Below are 22503 nucleotides of genomic sequence, written 5' to 3'. Positions count from 1 at the left end.
AATCTGACCTTTTTCAAGCAAAGTCTGAAATTACGAATTTTACGTGAAATTTCCTGAGTTATAAGTGTTAGCTGATATGCTTTTAGAATGCTGTTTTGAGGTTTGCCAACAAAATATCTACTAGTTCCTAAGGGGTAGAAAGAAGTGAAGAGTGCTTTGGCAAAAACAGAGAACTGGGGCCAATACCACATCAACAACAGGAAGGCCACTAGAGGTGGCATCTTGAATGGGTGAGATGCTCTCTGCCACCTTGCTGCTCTCTGGAGAAACTTCCCCTAAAACACAACTCAGCTTTAATTAAATAAGGGCTCTTTGGGAATAGAGTATACTAGCAGTGGAAAGGAAAGACTCTCTGCTGCCAAGCACCTCTTGGATTGGGAGGAATGAGAGCAAGTTTTCAAACCAAATTTCTTAGTATTTGAATACTCCTAGGCATTTATGGAATCAACAAGCATATTTAGAAAGCTTATATAATTTGGCCATGATAAACTCATTTTTTTTTCTCCCATGTCAGGAGATACATTAAGACTTGCCAATTTGTTCAATAAACATTTATTGATCACTTACTATATGCCATGCACTAATAGGGACTGGAGATGATACACTTGTAGTCTACTGGGAAAATAAGATATGCTTGTAGTCTACTGGGGAAAACAGACAAGTAAACAGATTGTTAAAGTGCAAGGTGGAGAGGTATTATGAGGGTTATGAAATTGTGAATGGCAATGATGAGCTATGCCCAAAATATCTAATCTGCAGAGGGAAAATCATAGTGTGCTTCCTGGAGGAAGTAGCATCTATAGATCAGACAGGACTTATAATCCTTATCTAGGACTTACTCTATGCCAGGCGCTATTCTAAGAGCTTTATGCTTATTAATTCATGTAAATCCCCACAACAACCTTAATGGTGTGTATACTTCAGGTAACTGCATTTTATAGATGAGGAAAATGAAACAGGAACTTTGCAAGGGATCACAAAACTAGTAAGTATCAGAATCCAGATTCTATGTTCTTAACCCCTAAATACTATTTATATGTTATATATGTAATAAAATATAGAGCAATTAGAACATATTATGAGTAATTATGACTTGATGATCTCACCGCATTGGCGTATGGGCCTGAGGAGAACACCACGGAAACAAATGCCCTATTTGTTTCTTATTGTTTAGACTGCTTCAAATTTTTTCTAGATTTACCCATATTCAGAAGGAAAGTTCTAGATATGCTATGACTGTTTTGCTTTTTAAAATTTAGCATAACATGAGCTGAAGTCACCTAGAGTAGTCACTAATATGATTTCTTCATATCACTAATTTTTTAACAGCCATATTTAACTTTCTTGCCTATATCTCCTTTTTTTATATTCTCTATTGAGCCACTTGCCCAGGGGTAGAAACATGAGGAAGACAGATGAATTGAAAAGGATTAGGAAACTTTGCTCCACAGTACCTATTATAGCTCCTTTCTTTATAGTTTAAATACTAAATTATTTATGTCATTACATACCCAGCACTGTAAACACATAACACACATTCATCTGAAAAACTCATTTATCGAATATGAAAGACCTTTCAGTCAAGTTCACTTTCTATCTCATCAAGATACTTGTGTGGTTTACTTATAATGGAAATATAGTATTTTATTTTCAAATACTGAATTTTCATGAACGTACACTATGTGTGTGGGTTACAGCCACATACATAATACTCAGATTTTGATGAAATATCTAGACTTCAGAGTTAGTTAACTGACAAGGGTGACTGAACTCACAAAAGCAAGGTAGTGACAAATTTGATTTATTAACTACACACTGAATAGTGTATTTGTCTCACGTGGGCTTTAACTCTTAGAAACCACCTAACACTGAACTCTGAAGAATCTTACATGAATAAGGAAATCAATACCTAAACACAAAATGATGAATACAATTTTATTTGTAAGGCATTTCCCTAAATGTCTTAAATGGTTTAATTTCAATAACTGAAGACTTCACATTTAATGTTCAAGCATTTATGGATATTTAATATTAAATGAATGTTTAAAACTTCTACTGCAAACAGAAACCATCCATTTATTCCATAATCCAGCTCATTTTTATTACAGGGCTGCCAATCTCCAAAGTTATATTTAATTCCCATTCTTTACTTTTTTCTACATGAACAGAAAGCCCAGTGGATCTGCCTACTGAAAGAAATGGTCAGTATGCACTTCATGCTGCCACTTTCCATTCTCTCAGTTCATGGCCCTGTCTCTTTCCTGATATACCAGAACTTCTTATTGAAGTTACTTATGATTGCCATGCTCCCTAAATACTTTCCCAACTCAACTGTTCTCCCTTGTTGGAACCTCCTTGGTTCTCTTCAGTAACACTAGATCACTGGGTTTGTCTGCACACCACACAGCTACCATTAATGCTGCTTGTTCTCTTCCAGGAGCACTATTCTCCCGTTCTTCAACTGGTTAATGCCTTCCTGTCTTTCAAGGCCAAGCTCAGGCACCCACTTCTTCAGAGGGCCTTCTCTGACCACTCTCCTTTTACTCTGTAGTTCATTCTGATTGTTGCTCTCACAGAATGTACCACATTGTATGGAAAAAAGTCTGTTTACATACATGTCTTAGCTCATCTGACTTTTAAGTTTCTGATGTTGCTTCACATCCATTCCTCCGCTGCTCCCCCCACTGCCCCCACAGTCCTCACTAACCCTAATCTGGATGATTGCAAATAACTTCCTCACTTCCAATTTCTACACCCTCCAAATCATTGCAAATATTACTATCAGATTAATCTTCCCAAAGCAGAGAACTGACTGTGTGGTCCTTCTCTAGCCCAAAAGCTTTAATGGCTTCCTTTTCAAATCTACCATAGTAGTTCCCAAAGAGTGGAACATGTACCATTTGTGAAATGATTTTAGACGGTATATGGGTGTGGCATTAAATAATTCTGGATCCCAGAATAAAAATGTCCCTTTGTCAGTTTTCCTTCAGTCCTAACTATGACAGGGAGAATGGCTGAACATGTATCTAATCCTTGATAAACTCTTTTTAACAAACAGCAGCCCTCAGGACAGAGCCTTAAACAAGAAACAGTACCCAGTTAGACTTTAAAATATTGTTTTGTTTTCAGTATGTTTATTTTTATGTTGTATTTTGGGAAAATTACACTGGTTTTCCACTTATAAAAGTGGTATAAAGTTTTCTTTTACATTAAATTTAAGCAAAAAAAAAAAAAAAAGAGAGAGAGAGTTGATTTAAAGGAAAGTATCAAGTGCATACCAGAATGGGTAGTACACAAACAGGGTACTGAGAGTAGTATTGAAATGACTGAAGTTTGAGAAAGACTTGTCAGAAAAATCAGGCCCTTCAGAAGTTACACAACGTACTTAAAATGTCTGAACCCATATCAGGCTCTTGTACTGTCAGACCAATGTTTCCTTAGGGCTCTTTTACAATCTGGCAACAAGATTAATTGTTCACTGTTCTCCGGAGGTTACCTCTTTCCAGCCTCCATGCTTCTGCCCATGCTGTTGCTTTTGCTGGAATGCCTGGCTTCCTATCTCTCCCTGTTGAAATCTTAGAGTCCTCCCAAGTCCACTCTAAGTGCTATCTCCTTCAGAAAGCCTTCCCCCATCCCCAGTCAGATGGATTCCTTTCCCTTTCACATTACCAATAGCACTTTCTCTCTCCATTGTGCTTTGTAATAGTTTTGGTGATTTTATAGATGTTCAAATAATTACGTTATTCCACTTAGATGTTAAGCTCTTTCAAGAGAGGGGAAGGAAGGTCATGAATTTTATTCATTTTTTATACCACCATCGTACTTAACAAAGTACCTCACATATGGAGTCAGCCCATAATTAATATTTGTTGAATTGAATTTAATATTTTAGGCAACATTCATATGACACTTACAATTTTACGTTTGATCATGAAGAGTGGAATTTTTGCATGAAGAGGGGTGGAGGATAGTTCCTTATGGACCGTTGATAAATATAATCTTCTTTTGATGTTCCCTAAATCAGTAATTCTGAAAAAATGGAGGAGAGAAGACAGAAAGATTCCCATCAATTTAATAACCACTTCTTTGGATAATCATCAAAATGATATAATTTATCATATAGACCCTTTTCAACTGGAAGATCAAACACAGAATTTAAGAATTGCCTTTTTCTTTCAAGAAGTAATAAAATTTCTTTCTTGAATTCAAGGTGCTCAGAAGCCTGAATGTATAAATTCACTTAATATGCTAATTTATTTCAGTACTCCACACTAGATTTCCACAGTCCTCCAGCCTATGAAAAAATTCAATTTGGATGAACTGAGAAACTGTTAGCCTTTAATAACCATACTTGTTCCAGCCCCTTAAGCTTGTGTTATCTTGGGACATACTGTCACCTACTAAATAAGAAAACATTATGGGTTTCTTTCCCTAAAAATGCATCTGTCATTTTATATAGGCTCTTAGTCTGCTTAGAGACAGACACAAAACACTGGCTGTCAGTTTCACTTCCTAAGCACATATCTTCCAACCAGAATTATAATACACAACTTTATCGCTCACTATTCAGGTCAACCCACAGTGATACCAAGGACACTGAAATTGAACATCTTTAATAGATTTAGACCACAGCCATGATCACAAAGATTAAGTTTGCTTCAAATTGATAGAGGCTCATTTTTATGTTCTGCTTTCTTTAGGTCTCAGAGGTAACACAGCAGGCTTAAAATCTCCAAACCTGTCTCAGGCTGCTATATTATAGAATTGATGCTTCTTTAAAAACCGTCTTTTTATTTGAGAATGATTCTTCCCCATTATTAGGGAAAAACTTTGTTTAGACACATTACACTGCTAATTTTCTATATTTAGTAATCCCCCAAGAAGACAACATTTCATTCAAATGCATCGTTGTCAATATTTATAGTGTAATTAACTGTTTTTAAAATTGGCATTGTTTTTTCTACAGCACTTCCGTTCCCCCTCCTTCCCACTTTTCTAATCTCGGTACTGCTCCTCTCTAAACTACTCTACATATCTTTCAGTGAAAAAAAAACTATCATTAGACAATGTTAAGAATAAATACAGTAAAAGTTAGGTGAGATTTCAGAGTATGCTCCAGACCTAAAAATTCCACCCTGCTTGCACTAAATGATATCATAAATTCATTTAAAATACAAAGTCTTTCAATCCACAGTCAGAGCTAAGGTTTAAAATGCAGAAGTATTAACACTATGGCAGTATTATACCCTGATATATATACATATATGTAAACATAGTATCACATTTACCCTAAGGCAATGTCTTCAAAGTGGGATGAACACATGGGGAGGAGGAGTGATATGCAACAATCCACTGAAGTGCAGGAAGAAAACATTAGAACTTTCACCTCATCCCCTTAAAATGTTATTTTTGTGCATGTCTCATTATACAGTAGTATAGTAACATATTTATATATTTTCTAAATAAATGCCCCTATATGGCAGGTATGTACAAATATTTTACTAATGGGGTACAGGATCAAATATGTTTGGAAAATCATGTCATCAGAGATGCTATTAGGTCTCTTCTGTAAGTTCTGATTAGGAAATAAAAGGAAAGACTACTGGGATTCTAGAAAGGAAAAGGGAACAAAAAGAGGGACTGCATTAATCAAAAATTCATCTATCACAGTTTTATTAAAGGGCTACTGTGCTTTCATGAATAAAACTACGTTTTTTTAAATTTTATTTTTATTTTTTATTTTATTTTTTTTTTGAGACAGAGTCTAGCTCTGTCACCCAGGCTGGAGTTCAGTGGTGCGATCTTGGCTCACTGCAAGCTCCACCTCCCGGGTTCACGCCATTCTCCTGCCTCAGTCTCCCGAGTGGCTGGGACTACAGGCACCCGCCACCATGCCTGGCTAATTTTTCGTATTTTTAGTAGAGACAGGGTTTCACGATGTTAGTCAGGATTGTCTCAATCTCCTGACCTCGTGATCTGCCTGCCTTGGCCTCCCAAAGTGCTGGGATTACAGGCGTGAGCCACCGTGCCCGGTCCTTTTTTTTTTTTTTTTTTTTTTGAGATGCAGTCTCGCCCTTGTCGCCCAGGCTGGAGTGCAATGGTGCAATCGTGGCTTACTGTAACCTCCGCTTCCCAGGTTCAAGCGATTCTCCTGCCTGAGCCTCCTGAGTAGCTGGGATCACAGGCGCCTGACACTATGCCCAGCTAATTTTTGTATTTTTAGAAGAGACAGGGTTTCATCATGTTGGCCAAGCTGGTCTAGAACTACTGACCTCAGGTGATCGGCCTGCTTGGGCCTCCCAAAATGTTGGGATTACAGGCGTGAGCCACTGTGCCCAGACAAACTACATATTTTTAATCTAAATAGTTAAGAGTCAAACTCCAAATGGAGGAATGATTGAGTATACTATCACTTCATATGGAACTACAGGAACATTCATTCGTTCATTCATACATTCAACAAAGACTGAGCCAGGAAAATTGCTGGGAGTACGTCAGGGAGACAGCGATGAAAAAGACAAGGTTCCTATCCTTCTGGAGCCTCTATTCTTGTGAAAAGGCAGGTGAATTTTCATGAAATATAGTTTAACATTATTTATGCTAGTGCTTTCTGTGTTCTGAAGAATCCTTGCCCAGGCTAAAGTTGCACAAATACTTTCTTATGTTTCCTTCTACATCTTTATAGTTTGTTTTTACATTTAGTTCATCCCAAATTAGTTTCTGTGAGTTGTATGACATAAGGGTTGGAGTTCTTTTATTTCTGTATGTTTATACAATTGTCCCAACACCATTTATTAAAGACTCTCCTTTTTTCACTGAAATGCCCTGGTACTTTGTTGAAAATCAGTTGACCATAAATATATGTGTGTGAGGCTGTATTTCTGGACTGTTGATTCATTTTTTTCGTTGATCCATTTGTCTATTCTTATACCAATAATACACTATCTTGATTACTGTAGATTTAGAGTAAGTCTTGAAACCAGGTAAAGAAACTCTTCAACTTTAGTTTTGTTCAAGATTTGTTTGGGTTTTGCTTTTTCATATAGATTTTAGAATCCATTTATCATTTTCTATTAAAAAAAAGTGTTGAGAGTTTAACTTGGATTGTGTTGAATCTATAGATCAATTTCAGGGGAATGACACTGATCATGTCTACTCACATGATATGTATCTCCAATTATTTACGCTTTGCTTAATTTCTTTTTTAATGTTTTATAGTTTTCATTTTAGAAGCCCTGCACATCTTTTGTTAAATTTATTCCTAAGTATTTTGTCTTCTGACACAATTGAAAATGAATTTTAAAATTTCACTTCCTAGGGCCGGGCGCAGTGGCTCATGCCTGTAATCCCAGCACTTTGGAAGGCTGAGGCGGGTGGATCACGAGGTCAAGATATTTAGATGATCCTGGTCAACATGGTGAAACCTCGTCTCTACTAAAAATACAGAAATTAGCTGGGTGTGGTGGCACATGCCTATAATCCCAGCTACTCAGGAGGGTGAGGCAGGAGAATCGCTTGAACCCGGGAGGTGGAGGCTGCAGTGAGCTGAGATTGTGCCACTGCACTCCAGCCTGGTGACAGAGCGAGACTCCATCTCAAAAAAAAAAAAAAAAAAAAAAAAAAAAGGAAAATTTCACTTCCCAGTCATTTGGTTCTAGTATATAGACATTCAATTGATTTCTCTATATGGTACTTGTTTCCTCTGACCTTTGCTTAATTCACTCTTGAGTTCCAGTAGTTGTTTTGTAGATTCCTGAGGATTTTATACATAAACAATCATGTCCCGGAGTGAATAAAGACTGTTTTACTTCTGCTTTTTCAACTTGATACCTTTCATTTCTTTTTCTTTTTTTTGAGATGGAGTCTCGCTCTGTGGCCCAGGCTGGAGGGCAGTGGCGTGATCTCAGCTCACTGCAAGCTCCGCCTCCTGGGTTCACGCCATTCTCCTGCCTCAGCCTCCCGAGTAGCTGGGACTACAGGCGCCTGCCACCGCACTCGGCTAATTTTTTGTATTTTTAGTAGAGATGGGGTTTCACCGTGGTCTCGATCTCCTGACCTCGTGATCCGCCCGCCTCGGCCTCCCAAAGTGCTGGGATTACAGACGTGAGCCACCGTGCCTGGCCCTTTCATTTCTTTTTCTTGCATTACCACAATGGCTAGGGCCTTCAGCACATCTTAAATAGAAATCATGAGAATATATACCCTTGCTTTATTCCCAATCATAGGGAGAAAGTGTTCATTATGACCTTATTAAGTATGATGTTAGACGTAGTTTACTTTATCACACTGAGGATGTTGTTTTCCATTCTACTTTTTTAGATATTCTTTTTTCAATCATGAAATGTTGCAGAATTTTGATAAATGCCTTTTCTATACTGGTTGAAATGATCCTATTGTTTTTCACCTTTATCCTGTCTATATATTTAATTATACTCATTGATCTTCAAATGTGAAATGAACTTTGTATTCTTGGAGGAAATTTCAATTGGGCTAGTATTTTGTTGAAGATTTTTATGCTGTAAAAGAAAAATAAAATGATATGTGCCAGAAGATGGCTGAATAGGAACAGCTTCGGTCTGCAGTTCCCAGTGAGATAAATGCAGAAGGCAGGTGATTTCTGCATTTCCAACTGAGGTACCCGGCTCATTTCACTGGGACTGGTTAGACAGTGGTTGCAGCCCATGGAGAGCAAGCCAAAGCAGGGTGGGGCGTTGCCTCACCTGGGAAGTGCAAGGTGTCAGGGAACTGCCTCCCCCAGCCAAAGGAAGCCGTGAGGGACTATGCCATGAGGAACGGTGCATCCTGGCCCAGATACTATGCTTTTCCCGTGGTCTTTGCAACCCATAAACCAGGAGATTCCCTCAGGTGTCTACACTACCAGGGCCCTGGGTTTCAGGCAAAAAACAGGGCGGCTGTTTGGGCAGACATCGAGCTAGCTGCAGGAGTCTTTTTTCATACCCCAGTAGCACTTGGAACACCAGTGAGACAGAACCCTTCACTCCCCTGGAAAGGGAGCTAAAGCCAGGGAACCAAGTGGTCTTGCTCAGTGGATCCCACCCCCACGGAGGCCAGCAAGTTAAGATCCACTGATTTGAAATTCTCACTGAGAACACAGCAGTCTAAAGTCAACCCAGGGCACTAGAGTTTGGTCGGGGAAGGGGCGTCTGCCATTACTAAGGCTCAAGTAAGCAGTCTACCCCTCACGGTGAAAACAAAGCCACCGGGAATTTCGAACTGGGCATAGCCCAGAGCAGCTCCACAAAGCCGCTGTAGCCAGACTGCCTCCCTAGATTCCTCCTCTCTGGGCAGGGCATCTCTGAAAGAAAGGCAGCAGCTCCAGTCAGGCACTTATAGATAAAACTCCCATCTCTTTGGGACAGAGCACCCGGGGAAAGTGGTGGCTGTGGGTGCAGCTTCAGCAGACTTAAATGTTCCTGCCTGCCGGCTCTGAAGAGAGCAGCAGATCTCTCAGCACAGTGCTCGAGCTCTGCTAAGGGACAGACTGCCTCAAGTGGGTCCCTGAACCATGTGCCTCCTGAATGGGAGACACCTCCCAGCAGGGGTCAATAGACACGTCATACAGGAGAGCTCTGCCTGGCGTCTGGCAGGTGCACCTCTGGGATGAAGCTTCCAGAGGAAGGAACAGGCAGGAATCTTTGCTCTTCTACAGCCTCTGCTGGTGATACCCAGGGAAAGAGGGTCTGGAGTGGACCTTCAGAAAACTCCAGCAGACCTACAGCAGAGGGGCCTGACTGTTAGAAAAAAACTAATGAACAGAAAGGAATAGAATCAACATGAATGAAAAGGATGTCCACACAAAAACCCCATCCAAAGGTCACTAACATCGAAGACCAAAGGTAGATAAATCCACGAAGATGAGGAAAAACCAGCAAAAAAAGGCTGAAAATTCCAAAAACCAGAACACTTCTTCTACTCCAAAGGATCACAACTCCTTGCCAGCAAGGAAACAAAACTGGATAGAGAATGAGTTTCAGGACTTGACAGAAGTACGCTTCAGAAGATGGGTAATAACAAACTACTCCAAGCTAAAGGAGCAGGTTCTAACCCAATGCAAGGTAGCTAAGAACCTTGAAAATAGTTAGAGTAATTGCTAACTAGAATAACGAGTTTAGAAAAGAATATAAATGACCTGATGGAGCTGAAAAACACAGCACAAGAATGTTGTGAAGCATACGCAAGTATCAATAGCTGAATCAATCAAGCGGAAGAAAGGATATCAGAAAATGAGGATCAGCTTAATCAAATAAAGCGTGAAGACAAGATTAGAGAAAAAAGAATGAAAGAGAATGAACAAAGCCTCCAAGAAAGATGGAACTATGTGAAATGACCAAACCTACATTTGACTGGTATACCTGAAAGTGACGGGGAGAATGGAACCAAGTAGGAAAACACTCTTCAGGATATTATCCAGGAGAATTTACCCAACCTAGCAAGACAGGCCAACATTCAAATTCAGGAAATACAGAGACCACCACAAAGATACTCCTCGAGAAGAGCAACCCGAAGACACATAATCCTCAGATTCTCCAAGGCTGAAATGAAGGAAAAAATGTTAAGGGCAGCCAGAGAGAAGTAACTTTTCTTAAATAGTTGTTTTTAACACTTTCATTCATTTTCTATTTTACAGATGAGAAAATAAGACTCCAGAAATTACTACCCCATGGATATACAGTGAGTAAGTAGCAGAGACAAGTGTTACCATTCTGTCTTTGAACTTAAAATCCACTGCCATTTCTGTCATGCAACACTATGCCAACTACTATTCCAGGCTGAAGCACTTTCATTTGTTCACTGTTTACCAAAAGACTAGTAAAGACATTGTGCTAAGTGCTCCGAATATAGCAGTACCAAGGATTCCCTGGTTTCTGTCCTTATAGAGTTTACGGTATGGTGAGAACCACAGAACCATATTATATTCTTAAGATAATACTTGCTTCTCCGCTGAAAACCACTCCCCTTTCACTTCTCCCTCTCACTCCTTTAGAACCTCTTCCTGCTTCATTCTAGATCCAGTTTTCCAATAGGTTACAAATTTGTGCCTCCATCCATGATCTTGTGTAAGGCCTTCCAGAAGGATGATCTCCAAGCTAGCAAGACTGGAGTGTAAACTACTGAAATGTGTTAATTCATATAAAGAAAAAAAATCTATCAAGTATCAGAAGGATTTCCTGACTTAGCATATAATCCGAATGACTGACTTAGACTTCAGTGTAAGATGCATATGTTTTCCAAAAATATCATTATTAAATATCAATTATTGAACATTCTCTATATGCCGATGCATTAAGCACTCTATATACTTTATCTAATTTAATCCTTCCATAAACCCTACAAGATATCTACTATTATTATTATCATCTATTTTACAGATGAGGAATCTAAAGCTTAGCTAGTAAGGCTAGGTATCTCTCCCCAAACCACACATTCAGCAGAGTGTAGATTTAAACTCAGATCTAATTAATCCCAGTATCCACCTTCTGAACTACATGCTTGCTTTCTTTTTGGGGCAGGTGATCCCTATAAACACATGCATAGTAGAATGATCTTTCCTCCTGGGAACAAGATATTTAATATCTAATGGCTAAGATGCCTACCCTACACTGTGTTTGAATGGACATAGTTCATGTTTACCTTTCGTGTGTATGTGTGTATGAGATTATCTTCTTTCCGTCCACAAATCCTTCCTTTTGATAGGTAAAAAGAAGCTCTGATCCAATGGTTATTATCTTACAATTAAAATGTTGGAGGCTAATCTTATTTTCCTCATTCCCAGGCTCCTGGGGGTAACCTCATACCTCACAATAGGCCTCATATACTTACTTCAAATCCTCTCAGTTATTAGCGAGGACTCCTGAGAATCACTGATTGCTGGTCATCATGAGCATCTGAACTTCACCAATCCAATTAGTTGCCACATGCTGTCAGTCACTTTCTTTTTTTTTTTTTTCTGAGACGGAGTCTCGTTCTGTCACCGGGCTGGAGTCCAGTGGCACATCTGAACTTCACCAATCCAATTAGTTGCCACATGTTGTCAGTCACTTTCTTTTTTTTTTTTTTTCTGAGACGGAGTCTGGTTCTGTCACCGGGCTGGAGTCCAGTGGCACGATCGATGCTGGCTCACTGCAACCTTCGCCTCCCTGGTTCAAGCAATTCTCCTGCCTCAGCCTCCCGAGTAGCTAGGACTACAGGCGCACACCACCATACCCAGCTAATTTTTGTATTTTTAGTAGAGATGAGGTTTCACCACATTGGCCAGGACGGTCTCAATCTCCTGACCTCATGATCGGCCCACTTTGACCTCCCAAAGTGCTGGGATTACAGGCGTGAGCCACCACGACCAGCCCAAAGTCACTTTCTTAGTGGTTTCTTTTCTATTCTTTCCTTTGGTTTCTTACAGTTACAAAGTTCAGGTCATTTGTTGCTTGAAACGGCCTCTTCTACTGGTTTCCCAACTGCCCCAATTTTTTTTTTTTTTTTGAGATGGAGTCTCACTTTGTCACCCAGGCTGGAATGCAGTGACGTGATCTCGGCTCACTGCAACCTCTGCCTCCCAGGTTCAAGCGATTCTCGTGTCTCAGCCTCCTAAGGAGCTGGGACTACAGGCACGTGCCACCACACCCAGCTAATTTTTTGTATTTTTAGTAGAGACAGGTTTCACCATGTTGGCCAGGCTGGTCTCGAACTCCTGACCTCAGGTGATCTGCCCACCTTGGCCTCCCAAAGTGCTAGGATTACAGCGTGGGCCACCCCACCCAGCCCCCAGTGTTTTATCTCTCAGTCCATTCTTCATGTGGACCAGCCATGGAGACTGAATGTCACCCCTAAGCTCCAATTTCTTTTTTGGCATCTTATAGTCTATGGAATAAAGTCCAAGTTTCCTACCTTGTTTGTTATTCAGGGACCTCCAAATTCTGACCCTTATCCACTACCCCAGTATTGCCTGTCACCACATTTCTCTATGCACCCTCTGCTCCTATCAAACCCCATGAAGAAAAATGTGCAGGACAGAAACCAGGGGGTTAGCACCTGAGACTCCAGGAGAGAATATCCAAATTGGTACAAGAGGAAGAGAGGAAATGCAGAAGAAAGCCAAGATTGGTTCCTGGGAGTTTTAATATGAGATATCAAGAAGACCTCAGCAGGGGAGAAATCAAGGATATAATTATAAATAGTTAGAAGAGGATGGGACATGGAAGAGCAACATCTAAATCCCTACCACGTGCCAGAACCTGCATACCATTTTACCTGTGTTATCTCATTTATTCCTCCCAACAACTCTTTGAAATAGGAATCAATATTTACATTTTACCAATGTAGTGAGAGGCTCAGAGACATTAAGCAACTTGTTCAAGGTCTCATAGATAGTAAGTAGCAGAGCCAGGAGACCTACTAAAGCCTAAAATGATGAGGCAAGAGCAATAATGGTAAATTATTTACAAGTCTATCTGACGACTCCAAGGTTGGTAGTTACCTGGCTCAGTGTTTTTAAAAGGTTGCATGCTTCCTCTGGGAAGGAAAGAGAGCAGCAGGCCTGCAACCATTTACTTTACTTTACTAAAGGGCATTCCAGAAAAAAAAGATATAAGACCAGCCAAAACTCCCTGTAAACATGAGTGAGCTCCCTGGAAAATGCACTAATGGTATTAGGGGAAAAGTTCTTAATGGAAAGCCTTTTGCAGGATATACCTGATACGTCTAGGACTGCTTGTAGTCAACAACCTGGAATCCATGGGCTTATGGGGGCATGGCTCCCTGAAAAATGCCACATAAGCTACAAATATATGAAGTAGCCAAAATAAGCTCTCTTTGGGCTGGTAGCTCTCCCTCAGGTATTGCTTGGAGAACTTACCCATTAAATCTGGGCCATGTGCATTTAGAAAGGACTGGATCTCCTTCTGCTTCATGTGTACTTCATGACTTATATCCTTGAGAATATTTATAAAATTCAATACTGAGTAAGGTCTTCAATTCTTGTGAGTTTGTTGGCCAATGCAATCCTTAGAGCTATCTCATATACTTGGCTGTGTTGTGCAGCGTCTTTAGGAAGCACATCTCCAAAAGTAGAATTTAAAATACGGTGCAAGTAGTCTGTTTCAGAGGTGATCTCATGAAGCAGAAGTCAGGGAGCAGGGAGAATAGGACAACAAAGGAGGAAAAGGCAATATAAGAATGTACTATCAGTGACAGCACTACAAGTCACAGGGGCTCCATTCCACCGGGACTTCTGAAGACATGTACAGAACAGCCTACAGAATAGACCACCTGAAGGGTGGGAGGTGGGAGCACATAATCACTGACTCCCAATCCCCAAGGGTTACGGGCTGCCTTTAGGGGCCTTAACTCCCCAGTATTTCCAAGTTGTATATTGGAACTTGGGTCCATGGGTGAAGTGGGCCTCCACAGCATCAAAGGAGGCTCTAGGGTACACTTGCACTAACTTGCACCAAACTGTCCAGTGCAGCTGATAGCAGAGGTGGGTCCAGAGGACATGAAATGGGACACTGGAGTGGACTGCCACAATGACAATACTGGTATGCTTCCTGTTATTTAAATGTATGACATTCTTTTCTATTTTCATGCCTTTGCTTATGCATTTCCCTTGGAAAGCCCCTTCTCTCTTTATTATGCCAACTGAAATTGACTGTCACAGTATTGCAGTGCTTGTATTCAAGTAACCATCATCAGCTTGGGTGGCTGTAGATTGTTCATTGAACCCTGTGGAATTCTGGCCTTTAATTTTCTATTAACTAAAACATAAGTGGCTCACACATGCCTATGTAATCCTCTCTCTATCAATGTCCCAACCTCCATAGTGGAAAGTGGGAATGGGTGGGGTTGTAGGCTATGACATCTTTTATTCTGCTCCAGTGAGTCTTGATTAAACTGTTATATATAACAGTTATATATAAACTCTTCTACTAGCCTATAAGCACCCCAGGGCACTGAGATCACATCCTGCTTATCACAGTACTCTCACAGAGCTAGGTTCAGGGGTTTATAATTAATTAGGAAATATTTGCTAAGTGGCCTTTTTTGAAGCCCTACCAGAGTTACATATTGGCTCATCTTCTTATTGAGCACCTACTTGCTCTCAAGTCTGGAAGTAGATACTGGGGATTTCACAGTGAAAAAAACAAGGTCTCCAGCTTGTTCGAACGGAGAAGATAGTAACAAATAAACTAGTCCACATATAGTATGTCAATTCCCAATAAGGACTATGGAATAGAAATAAAGGATGACAAAGTGATACAGAGTGATAGGGATGGGAAGTATTATTTTAGAAAGGGTAGTTAGGGAAGGCCTCTCACATAAGGCAACATTTAAGCTGAGTTGAGTCAAGTAGAGGTAGGAACCATGCACACATTTAGGGAAAAGCATGCAAGACAGAAGACTGTGAAAAGCCAAAAGAAAGATTCATTCCTCTGCTATAGTGTATCTTTCAACGTAATCCAACACATTTATTAAGAGGTGGGTCCTCTAGACTGCAAAACTCAATAGGAACCAAATGCTAGGCTCACAGCATGAGGTTTATCTTCACGGAAGTCAGATTTTGGTTTGCACAAAATAGTTCCCAGTTAAGTCTAATCATTATGGCTCTGATGTTTGGAAGAATTTCTAAATGATCATGTGCCCAGCTTAAGACACAGATATTAGGACTAAGCCATCCATATGGTGATGAGGGTTTATGCTACTGTCTTTGCAAAAATAAATATGCAAACCTTCCCCTATCTCATAATCAAGAATAGTTGGCTTTGGGGGGAAAACAAAATCATGTGCTAAGCTTAAATGGTTCTAAAAGCAAGCTGAATTGCTACTTTAAAAAAATTAAAATTAGTCATTCATGAGAGAGAGAATATAAATGCATATGTGTGACTACTTAAAAGCTTCATTACACTTATGTGCTTTTTTGGGGGCAATTTAGTTGCTGCAAGGAGGCTGCTTGTAAAACAGCTCTACACTTGTAATACAGGCTTGATTTTCACCATCAAAAACCTCCTGTAACCTAACAAAGAAGAAAGAGACAAGTAACACTAGCATTATTCCTCTTGTACTTAAGGATTCATTTTTTAAAAACACCATATATGAGTTAATACATTGTTATATACATAAGTGAGCATTCACAGCTAAGGGTCAGCAATGTGATAGAAAAAGTAATGACACTATGTTGAGAAAAAATGGGGTAGTTGATGGGAAAATCAACCTCATTTATAATAATATTCTAGTGATCAGCAGGTGTATAACTCTCTCAGCTATGGTCATTAACAGCATTCATTTCAAACTTAACATCTACATTTGCAAACCACTTGAAAGTAAAATTACTTTTCAATTCAATTTTCAATTTGCTTTTAGATCTTCATCTTTGATTGACAGTTTTTTCCCACAATGGCAACTCCATGAGAATTTGAGTAAATGGTAGCACCCATCCAAGAGTGTAGATAAATTCATTTATTCAGATTACCTATTCACCTTTCTTCTGTATGTACAATCATTTACAATCATTTGCAAATGCTCACTTCAGGTTAGAGTGAACTTGCAAAACTGATCTCAGACTTCTGATGATTTGATTCATTTATAGAATCATCTATTCTTTAAGCCAAAATGGTTTTTATTTTTCCTCATCATGACCTAAAAATTACAAAATTAGGATGCACATTTTCAGTGATGGCATCAAATAGCTCTAGGTACAGTTACAAGGAAACAGTGAGATTGCAAAATAGCCTGTTTAAATATGTAAAACGTTTCAATATATATTATATGGCTGTGTACTGAATTTAATGGCCAATAGAAGATGGTTCTATGGCCTCCCTTACACATTCATTCTAATGTTGCATGATTAGTATAGGGAATTTCATTCCATTAGTTTTCCCTTCTACTGAAGTTTCAATTCACTGAGGATTCTTCTGTCTTTAAAAGAGAAGAGTAGCAATTCTGAACCCAAGACACTTTAGTGTGCTTATTAAAATACACTGTAGCTCATTTCTTTTTTTAATGGTTAACACTCTTTACAATGCATATTTTACACCTATGATTTTAAATTAATAACTGGCACTCTTGGAACCTTTCTTTGAATACCATTTGATTCGCTTTTTAAAAACAGCTTTATTTCAGAATTCACCACTATATAATTCATTAAGGTAGCAAAAAACCACTTGTACCCAAAAAACTATTGAAATAAAAACTAAAAAAAAAAAACTTTACTGAGGAATAATTTACATGCCACAAAATTTACCATATTTAGTGTAAAATTCAATGATTTTTAGTATATTTAAGGACTTACGCAACCATCACCAGAATCCAGTTGTAGAACATTCCCATCATCTCAAAAAGATCCCTTAGACCAAGAGGGGCAGAACAAAAGGCTCCACTGATCATTCCCTCTGCAAGTACACCAATTTAACAACTATACACAGAAAAAAACACCTTCATAAGAACCAAAAAATTAGGTGAGCACTCAAACAGTACCTGGTTTTAACTTCATATTGCTGAAAAAAGCACTAAAGAGGTAGGAAAAACATCTTAAATCACTGATGCCACCCCTCCCCCATGTTCGGTTGTGGCAGCATGGTGCAGACAGCATTTCTGTGTGTCACGTAGAGGAACAGCCAGCAATTGTGAGGCATTTAACTCAGTGTTGCCTTTGTTATAGAAGAAAGCAAAACCAGACCAAACTCAGCTGATGCCCACCCACAGAGGGAGCATTTAAACCAGCCCTAGCCAGAGGTGAATCACTGATCCCAGCGATTAAAACTTAAGTTCCTGCAAGCCTAGCCACCATGGACTAAAGTGCTCTGGGACCCCAAATAAACTTCAACAGCAGTCTAGGCCACAAAGTCTGCAACTCCTAGGCAAGTCCTAGTGCTGAACTGGTCTCAGAGGCAGTGAACTGGGGAGGCATGTGACCTCTTGAGACACCAGCTGGAATAGCTAAGGGCATGCTGGTATCACTCCTCTAACCCCAGGCTGCACAGTTTGTAGCTCCTTTTCTTCTGCTTGAGGAAGACTGGGAAGGATTCTGTCTTGCACTTCGGATACCAGCTCAGCAGCAGTAGGATAGGGCAACAGTCAGAGGCATGAGGCCCCCTTTCCAGGCCCTAGCTCCTGGATGACCTTTCTAGACACACTCTGGGCCAGAAGGGAACCCACTGCCTTGGAGGAAAGATCCAGTATGGGCAGGATTCTTCACCAGCTAACTGAAGAGTCCTTTGGCACTGAATAACCAGCAGTGATACCATTGTAATACACTGAGGGCCGGAGACTTGCTGACTTCACATGAGACTCAGTACATTCCCAGTTGTAGTGGCTACAGGATGAGACTTCTTCTGCTTGAGAAAAATGAAAGGAAAAGTAATAGGACTTCGTCTTGTATCTTAGGTACCAGGTTGGCTACAAGGGGGAAGAGCACCAAGCATGTTCTTGGGGCCCCCAATTCCAGGACTTGGCTCTTGGAAGGCATTTCTGAATCTTCCCTAGGCCAGAGGGGAGCCCACTTTCCTGGAGGGTGAGTCTCAGACCAGGCAGCATTCACCACAAGCTGAATGAAGAGCACCTGGGCCTTAAGGGAACATCAGCAGCAGTCTAGCAGTACTCCCAGTGGGCATGAGGTGGCCGTAGCCACAGGGCAAGACACCTCTGCCTTTGGAAAGGAGAGAGAAGAGTGGGAAAGACTACATTTTGTGGTTTGAGTGCTGTCTCAGCTGCAATACAATAGAACACCAGGTAGACAGCTAAGGTTTTTGACTTTAGTCCCTGGCTCCTGGATGGCACCTCTGGACTGGCACAGAACATGGAAGAACTTGCCACACTGAAGGGAAGACAATTCACTGGTGCACAAGCTTCTGCACAGCAAAGGAAATATATTAGTCCATTCTCACACTGCTAATAAACACTTACCCGAGACTGGGTAATTTATACAGGAAAGAGGTTTAATTGATTCACAGTTCAGCTTGGGTTGGGAGGCCTCAAGAAACTTACAGTCATGGCAGAAGGGGAAGCAGACACATCCTTCTTCACACGGTGGGAGCAAGGGGAACAATGACTGCCCAGCAAAGGGGGAAGCCCCTTATAAAATCATCATATCTCTTGACAACTCACTATCACGAGAATACGATGGGGGAAACCACCCCCATGATTCAACTATTTCCACCTGGGTCCCTCCCACAACACAAGGGGATTATGGGAACTATAATTCAAGAAGAGATTTGGGTGGGGACACAGCCAAACCATATCAGGAAACAATCAACAAAGTGAAGGGATAGTCCACAGAATGGGAGAAAATATTTGCAAACTACCCATGTGACAAGGGACTAACAATTGGAATATATAAGGAGCTCAAACAACTCTATAGGAAAACATCTAATTATCTGATTTTAAAATGGGTAAAAGATTTGAACAAACATTTCTCAAAAGAAGATCTACAAATAGCAAACACACATATAAAAAGGTGCTCAATATCACCGATCATCAGAGAAATGCAAATCAAAACTACAGTGAGATACCTTACCCCAGTTCAAATAATTTATATCCAAAAGATAGGCAATAACAAATGCTGTCAAGGATGTGGAGAAATGGTAACCCTTGTACACTGTTGGTGGGAATGTAAATTAGTACAGCCACTATGGAGAACAGTTTTGAGGTTCCTCAAAAAACTAAAAACAGAGCTATCATATGATCCAGCAATCTCACCACTGGGTATATACCTAGAAGGGCAATCAGTATATCAAAGAGCTATCTGAACTCCCATGTATGTTGCAGCACTCTTCACAATAGCCAAGATTTGGAAGCAAACCAAGTGTCCATCAACAGATTAATGGATAAAGACAATGTGGTACTTATATACAATGGAGTATTATTCAGCCATAAAATAGAATGAGATTTACTCATTTCCAACAATATATGGAATTGGAGGTCATTTATTCAGTAAAAAAAGCCAAGCACAAGACAAACATTGAATGTTCTGACCTATTTGTGGAATCTGAAAATCAAAACAATTGAACTCATGGAGACAGAGTAGAAGGACAGTTACTAGAGGCTGCGAAGTGTAGTGGGCAGGTGGTGAGGACATGGGAATGGTTAATGATTACCAAAAAAATAGAATGAATGAATAGGACTTAGTATTTGATATCACATAGGGTGACTATAGTCAATAATAATTTAATTGTACATTTAAAAACTAAAAGTATAATTAGATTATTTGTAAAACAAAGGATAATGCTTAAGAGGATAAATAATCTATTTTCCATGATGTAATTATTACATATTACACATGCCTGTATCAAAACATCTCATGTACACCATAAATATATATGCCTATTATGAACCCATAAATTTTTTAAAAATTATTTTTAAAAAATCCCTTATGCTTGTTTGCAGACCACCCCTACTCAAACTCCCAGCCCCAGACAATACCAATCTGGTGTTGGTCTCTAAATTCACCTTTTCTGGATATTTCATATAAACGTAAAAAAATTTAAAATATTTTGCATCTGGCTTCTTTCACTTAGCATAACGTTTTAAGATTCATTCATATTGCAGAATGTATGATAACTTTTTATTACAGAATAGTATTCTAGTATATGGATATATCACACTTTGTTGATCTATTCACCAACTGAGTTGATGGAATTGTAGGCTGTTTCCACGTTTGGCCAACCTGAATGATGCTGCTATGAGCGTTCGTGTTCAACTCTTTATGTGGACACATGTTTTCACTGTTCATAGGTACATATTAGGAAAAGTGGCTGTGCTGTTTCATATTCCATCAGCAAAGTATGAGAATTTCATTCTCTTCACATCCTCACCAACACCTGATATTCTCTATATTTTTGATCACAGCCATTATAGTGGGTGTGAGGTATTATCTCATTATGGCTTTAATTTACATTTCTTCAATGATACATAGTATTGAAAATACTGTTATGTGGTTTTTAGCCCTTTGTCTTTTTTTTTCTGCAAAATGCCTATTCAAACCTTTAACCAAATTTTAAACTGGATGATATATTTTCATATTATTAATTGTAAAAATTTTAAAATATTTTGTGTACAAGAACTTTATCATACATATGATTTGCAAATATTTTCACCAGTCTGTGGTTTGTCTTCATTTACTTGTGTCTTTTGAAACACAACATTTTAAAATGTTGATAATGTCCAATTTATCATTTTTTTCTTATACTAATCATATTTTAGTATTATATCTACAAACCCTTTCACTAACCCAGGGTCATAAATATTTCCTTCTATTTTCTTCTAGAAGTTTTATAATTTTAACTCTAACATTTATTTTTTTCTCTTTTTTGAGATGGAGTTTCATTCTCGTTGCCCAGGCTGGAGTGCAATGGTGCCATCTCCGCTCACTGCAACCTCCGCCTCCCCAGTTTAAGCAATTCTCCTGCGTCAGCCTCCCAAGTAGCCTCCCAAGTAGCCTCCCAAAGTGTTGGGATTACAGGCGTGAGCCACTGTGTCTGGCCAAAGTCTTATATTTGAGTCCAAAATCCATTTGAGTTTATTTTTGTTTACAGTGTGAGGCAAGGTTCTAAATTAAGTTTTATATATGTGACTATCCAAAGGTCTCAGCACTATTTGTTGAAAAAAACCTAGTCTTCTGCCCATTAAATTGCTTTAGCACTTCTGTCAAAAATCAACTGGCCATAAATGTAAGGATTTGTTTCTTGACTGTCATGCTGCTGCATTGATCTACATGTCGTCTTCATGCCAGTAACATACTAACTTGATTACTGTAGCTTTACAGTAAATTCTGGAATCACTAATTGTAATTTTGCCACCTTTGTTGTTCTTTTATAAAATTGTTTTACCTTTGAATTCCATATAAATTTTAGAATCAGCTCATCAATTTCGACAAAAACAACAAGTGCTCACCGGGATTTTTCCTATCAAAAAAGTCTAATGAATTTGCAGAAGACTGTCATCTTAACAACATTGAATCTTCCAAATCAATGTCTCTGCATTTATTTAGATGTTTAATTTCTCTCAGCAGTGTTCTGTAATTTTCAGCATACAAATCTTGCACTACCTTTGTTAAATTTGTTCCTAGGCCGGGCGTGGTGGCTCACGCCTGTAATCCCAGCACTTTGGGAGGCTGAGGCGGGTGGATCACCTGAGGTCAGGAGTTCGGGACTAGACTGACCAACATGGAGAAACCCCGTCTCTACTGAAAATACAAAATTAGCTGGGCGTGGTGGTGCAAGCCTGTAATCCCAGCTACTCAGGGGGCTGAGGCAGAAGAATCGCTTGAACTCAGGAGACGGAGGTTGCAGTGAGCCGAGATCACACCACTGCACTCCAGCCTGGGTGACACAGCAAGACTCTGTCTCAAAAAAAAAAAAATTATTCCTAAGTATTTTATTCTTTTGATGATGTTATTGTTACTGGGATTGGAACTGTTTTCTTAATTTCATTTTTCAATTGCTCTTTGGTAGTAGAAATGCAATCATTTCTGCATATATTGACTTTCATATTCTGCAA

At 39.5% G+C, this 22503-nt stretch overlaps 1 protein-coding gene across 19 annotated transcripts in view; it reads right to left on the bottom strand.

Annotated features, from left to right (window-relative positions):
* The window catches only part of CFAP20DC (CFAP20 domain containing), a 355007-nt gene that overhangs the window by 236677 nt on the left and 95827 nt on the right, over positions 1-22503 (bottom strand). For 17 of the 19 annotated variants that reach the window (XR_008523269.1, XM_054550630.2, XM_054550631.1 and 14 more), the window contains exon 5: positions 3915-4029. Coding sequence is in view for 17 of the 19 variants with exons in the window: in XM_054550630.2 (XP_054406605.1) it covers positions 3915-4029 (115 nt within the window). In the remaining 2 variants the exon portion in view is untranslated. Of the gene's footprint in view, positions 1-3914; positions 4030-17484; positions 17710-22503 lie in introns of those variants that run through there. The other 2 variants (XM_054550639.2, XM_054550644.2) reach the window with 2 other exon arrangements.

This window comes from Pongo abelii, chromosome 2 (assembly GCF_028885655.2).
Source record: "Pongo abelii isolate AG06213 chromosome 2, NHGRI_mPonAbe1-v2.0_pri, whole genome shotgun sequence".
Lineage (NCBI taxonomy): Eukaryota > Metazoa > Chordata > Mammalia > Primates > Hominidae > Pongo > Pongo abelii.
This window is presented reverse-complemented; position numbering and strand designations above follow the sequence as displayed.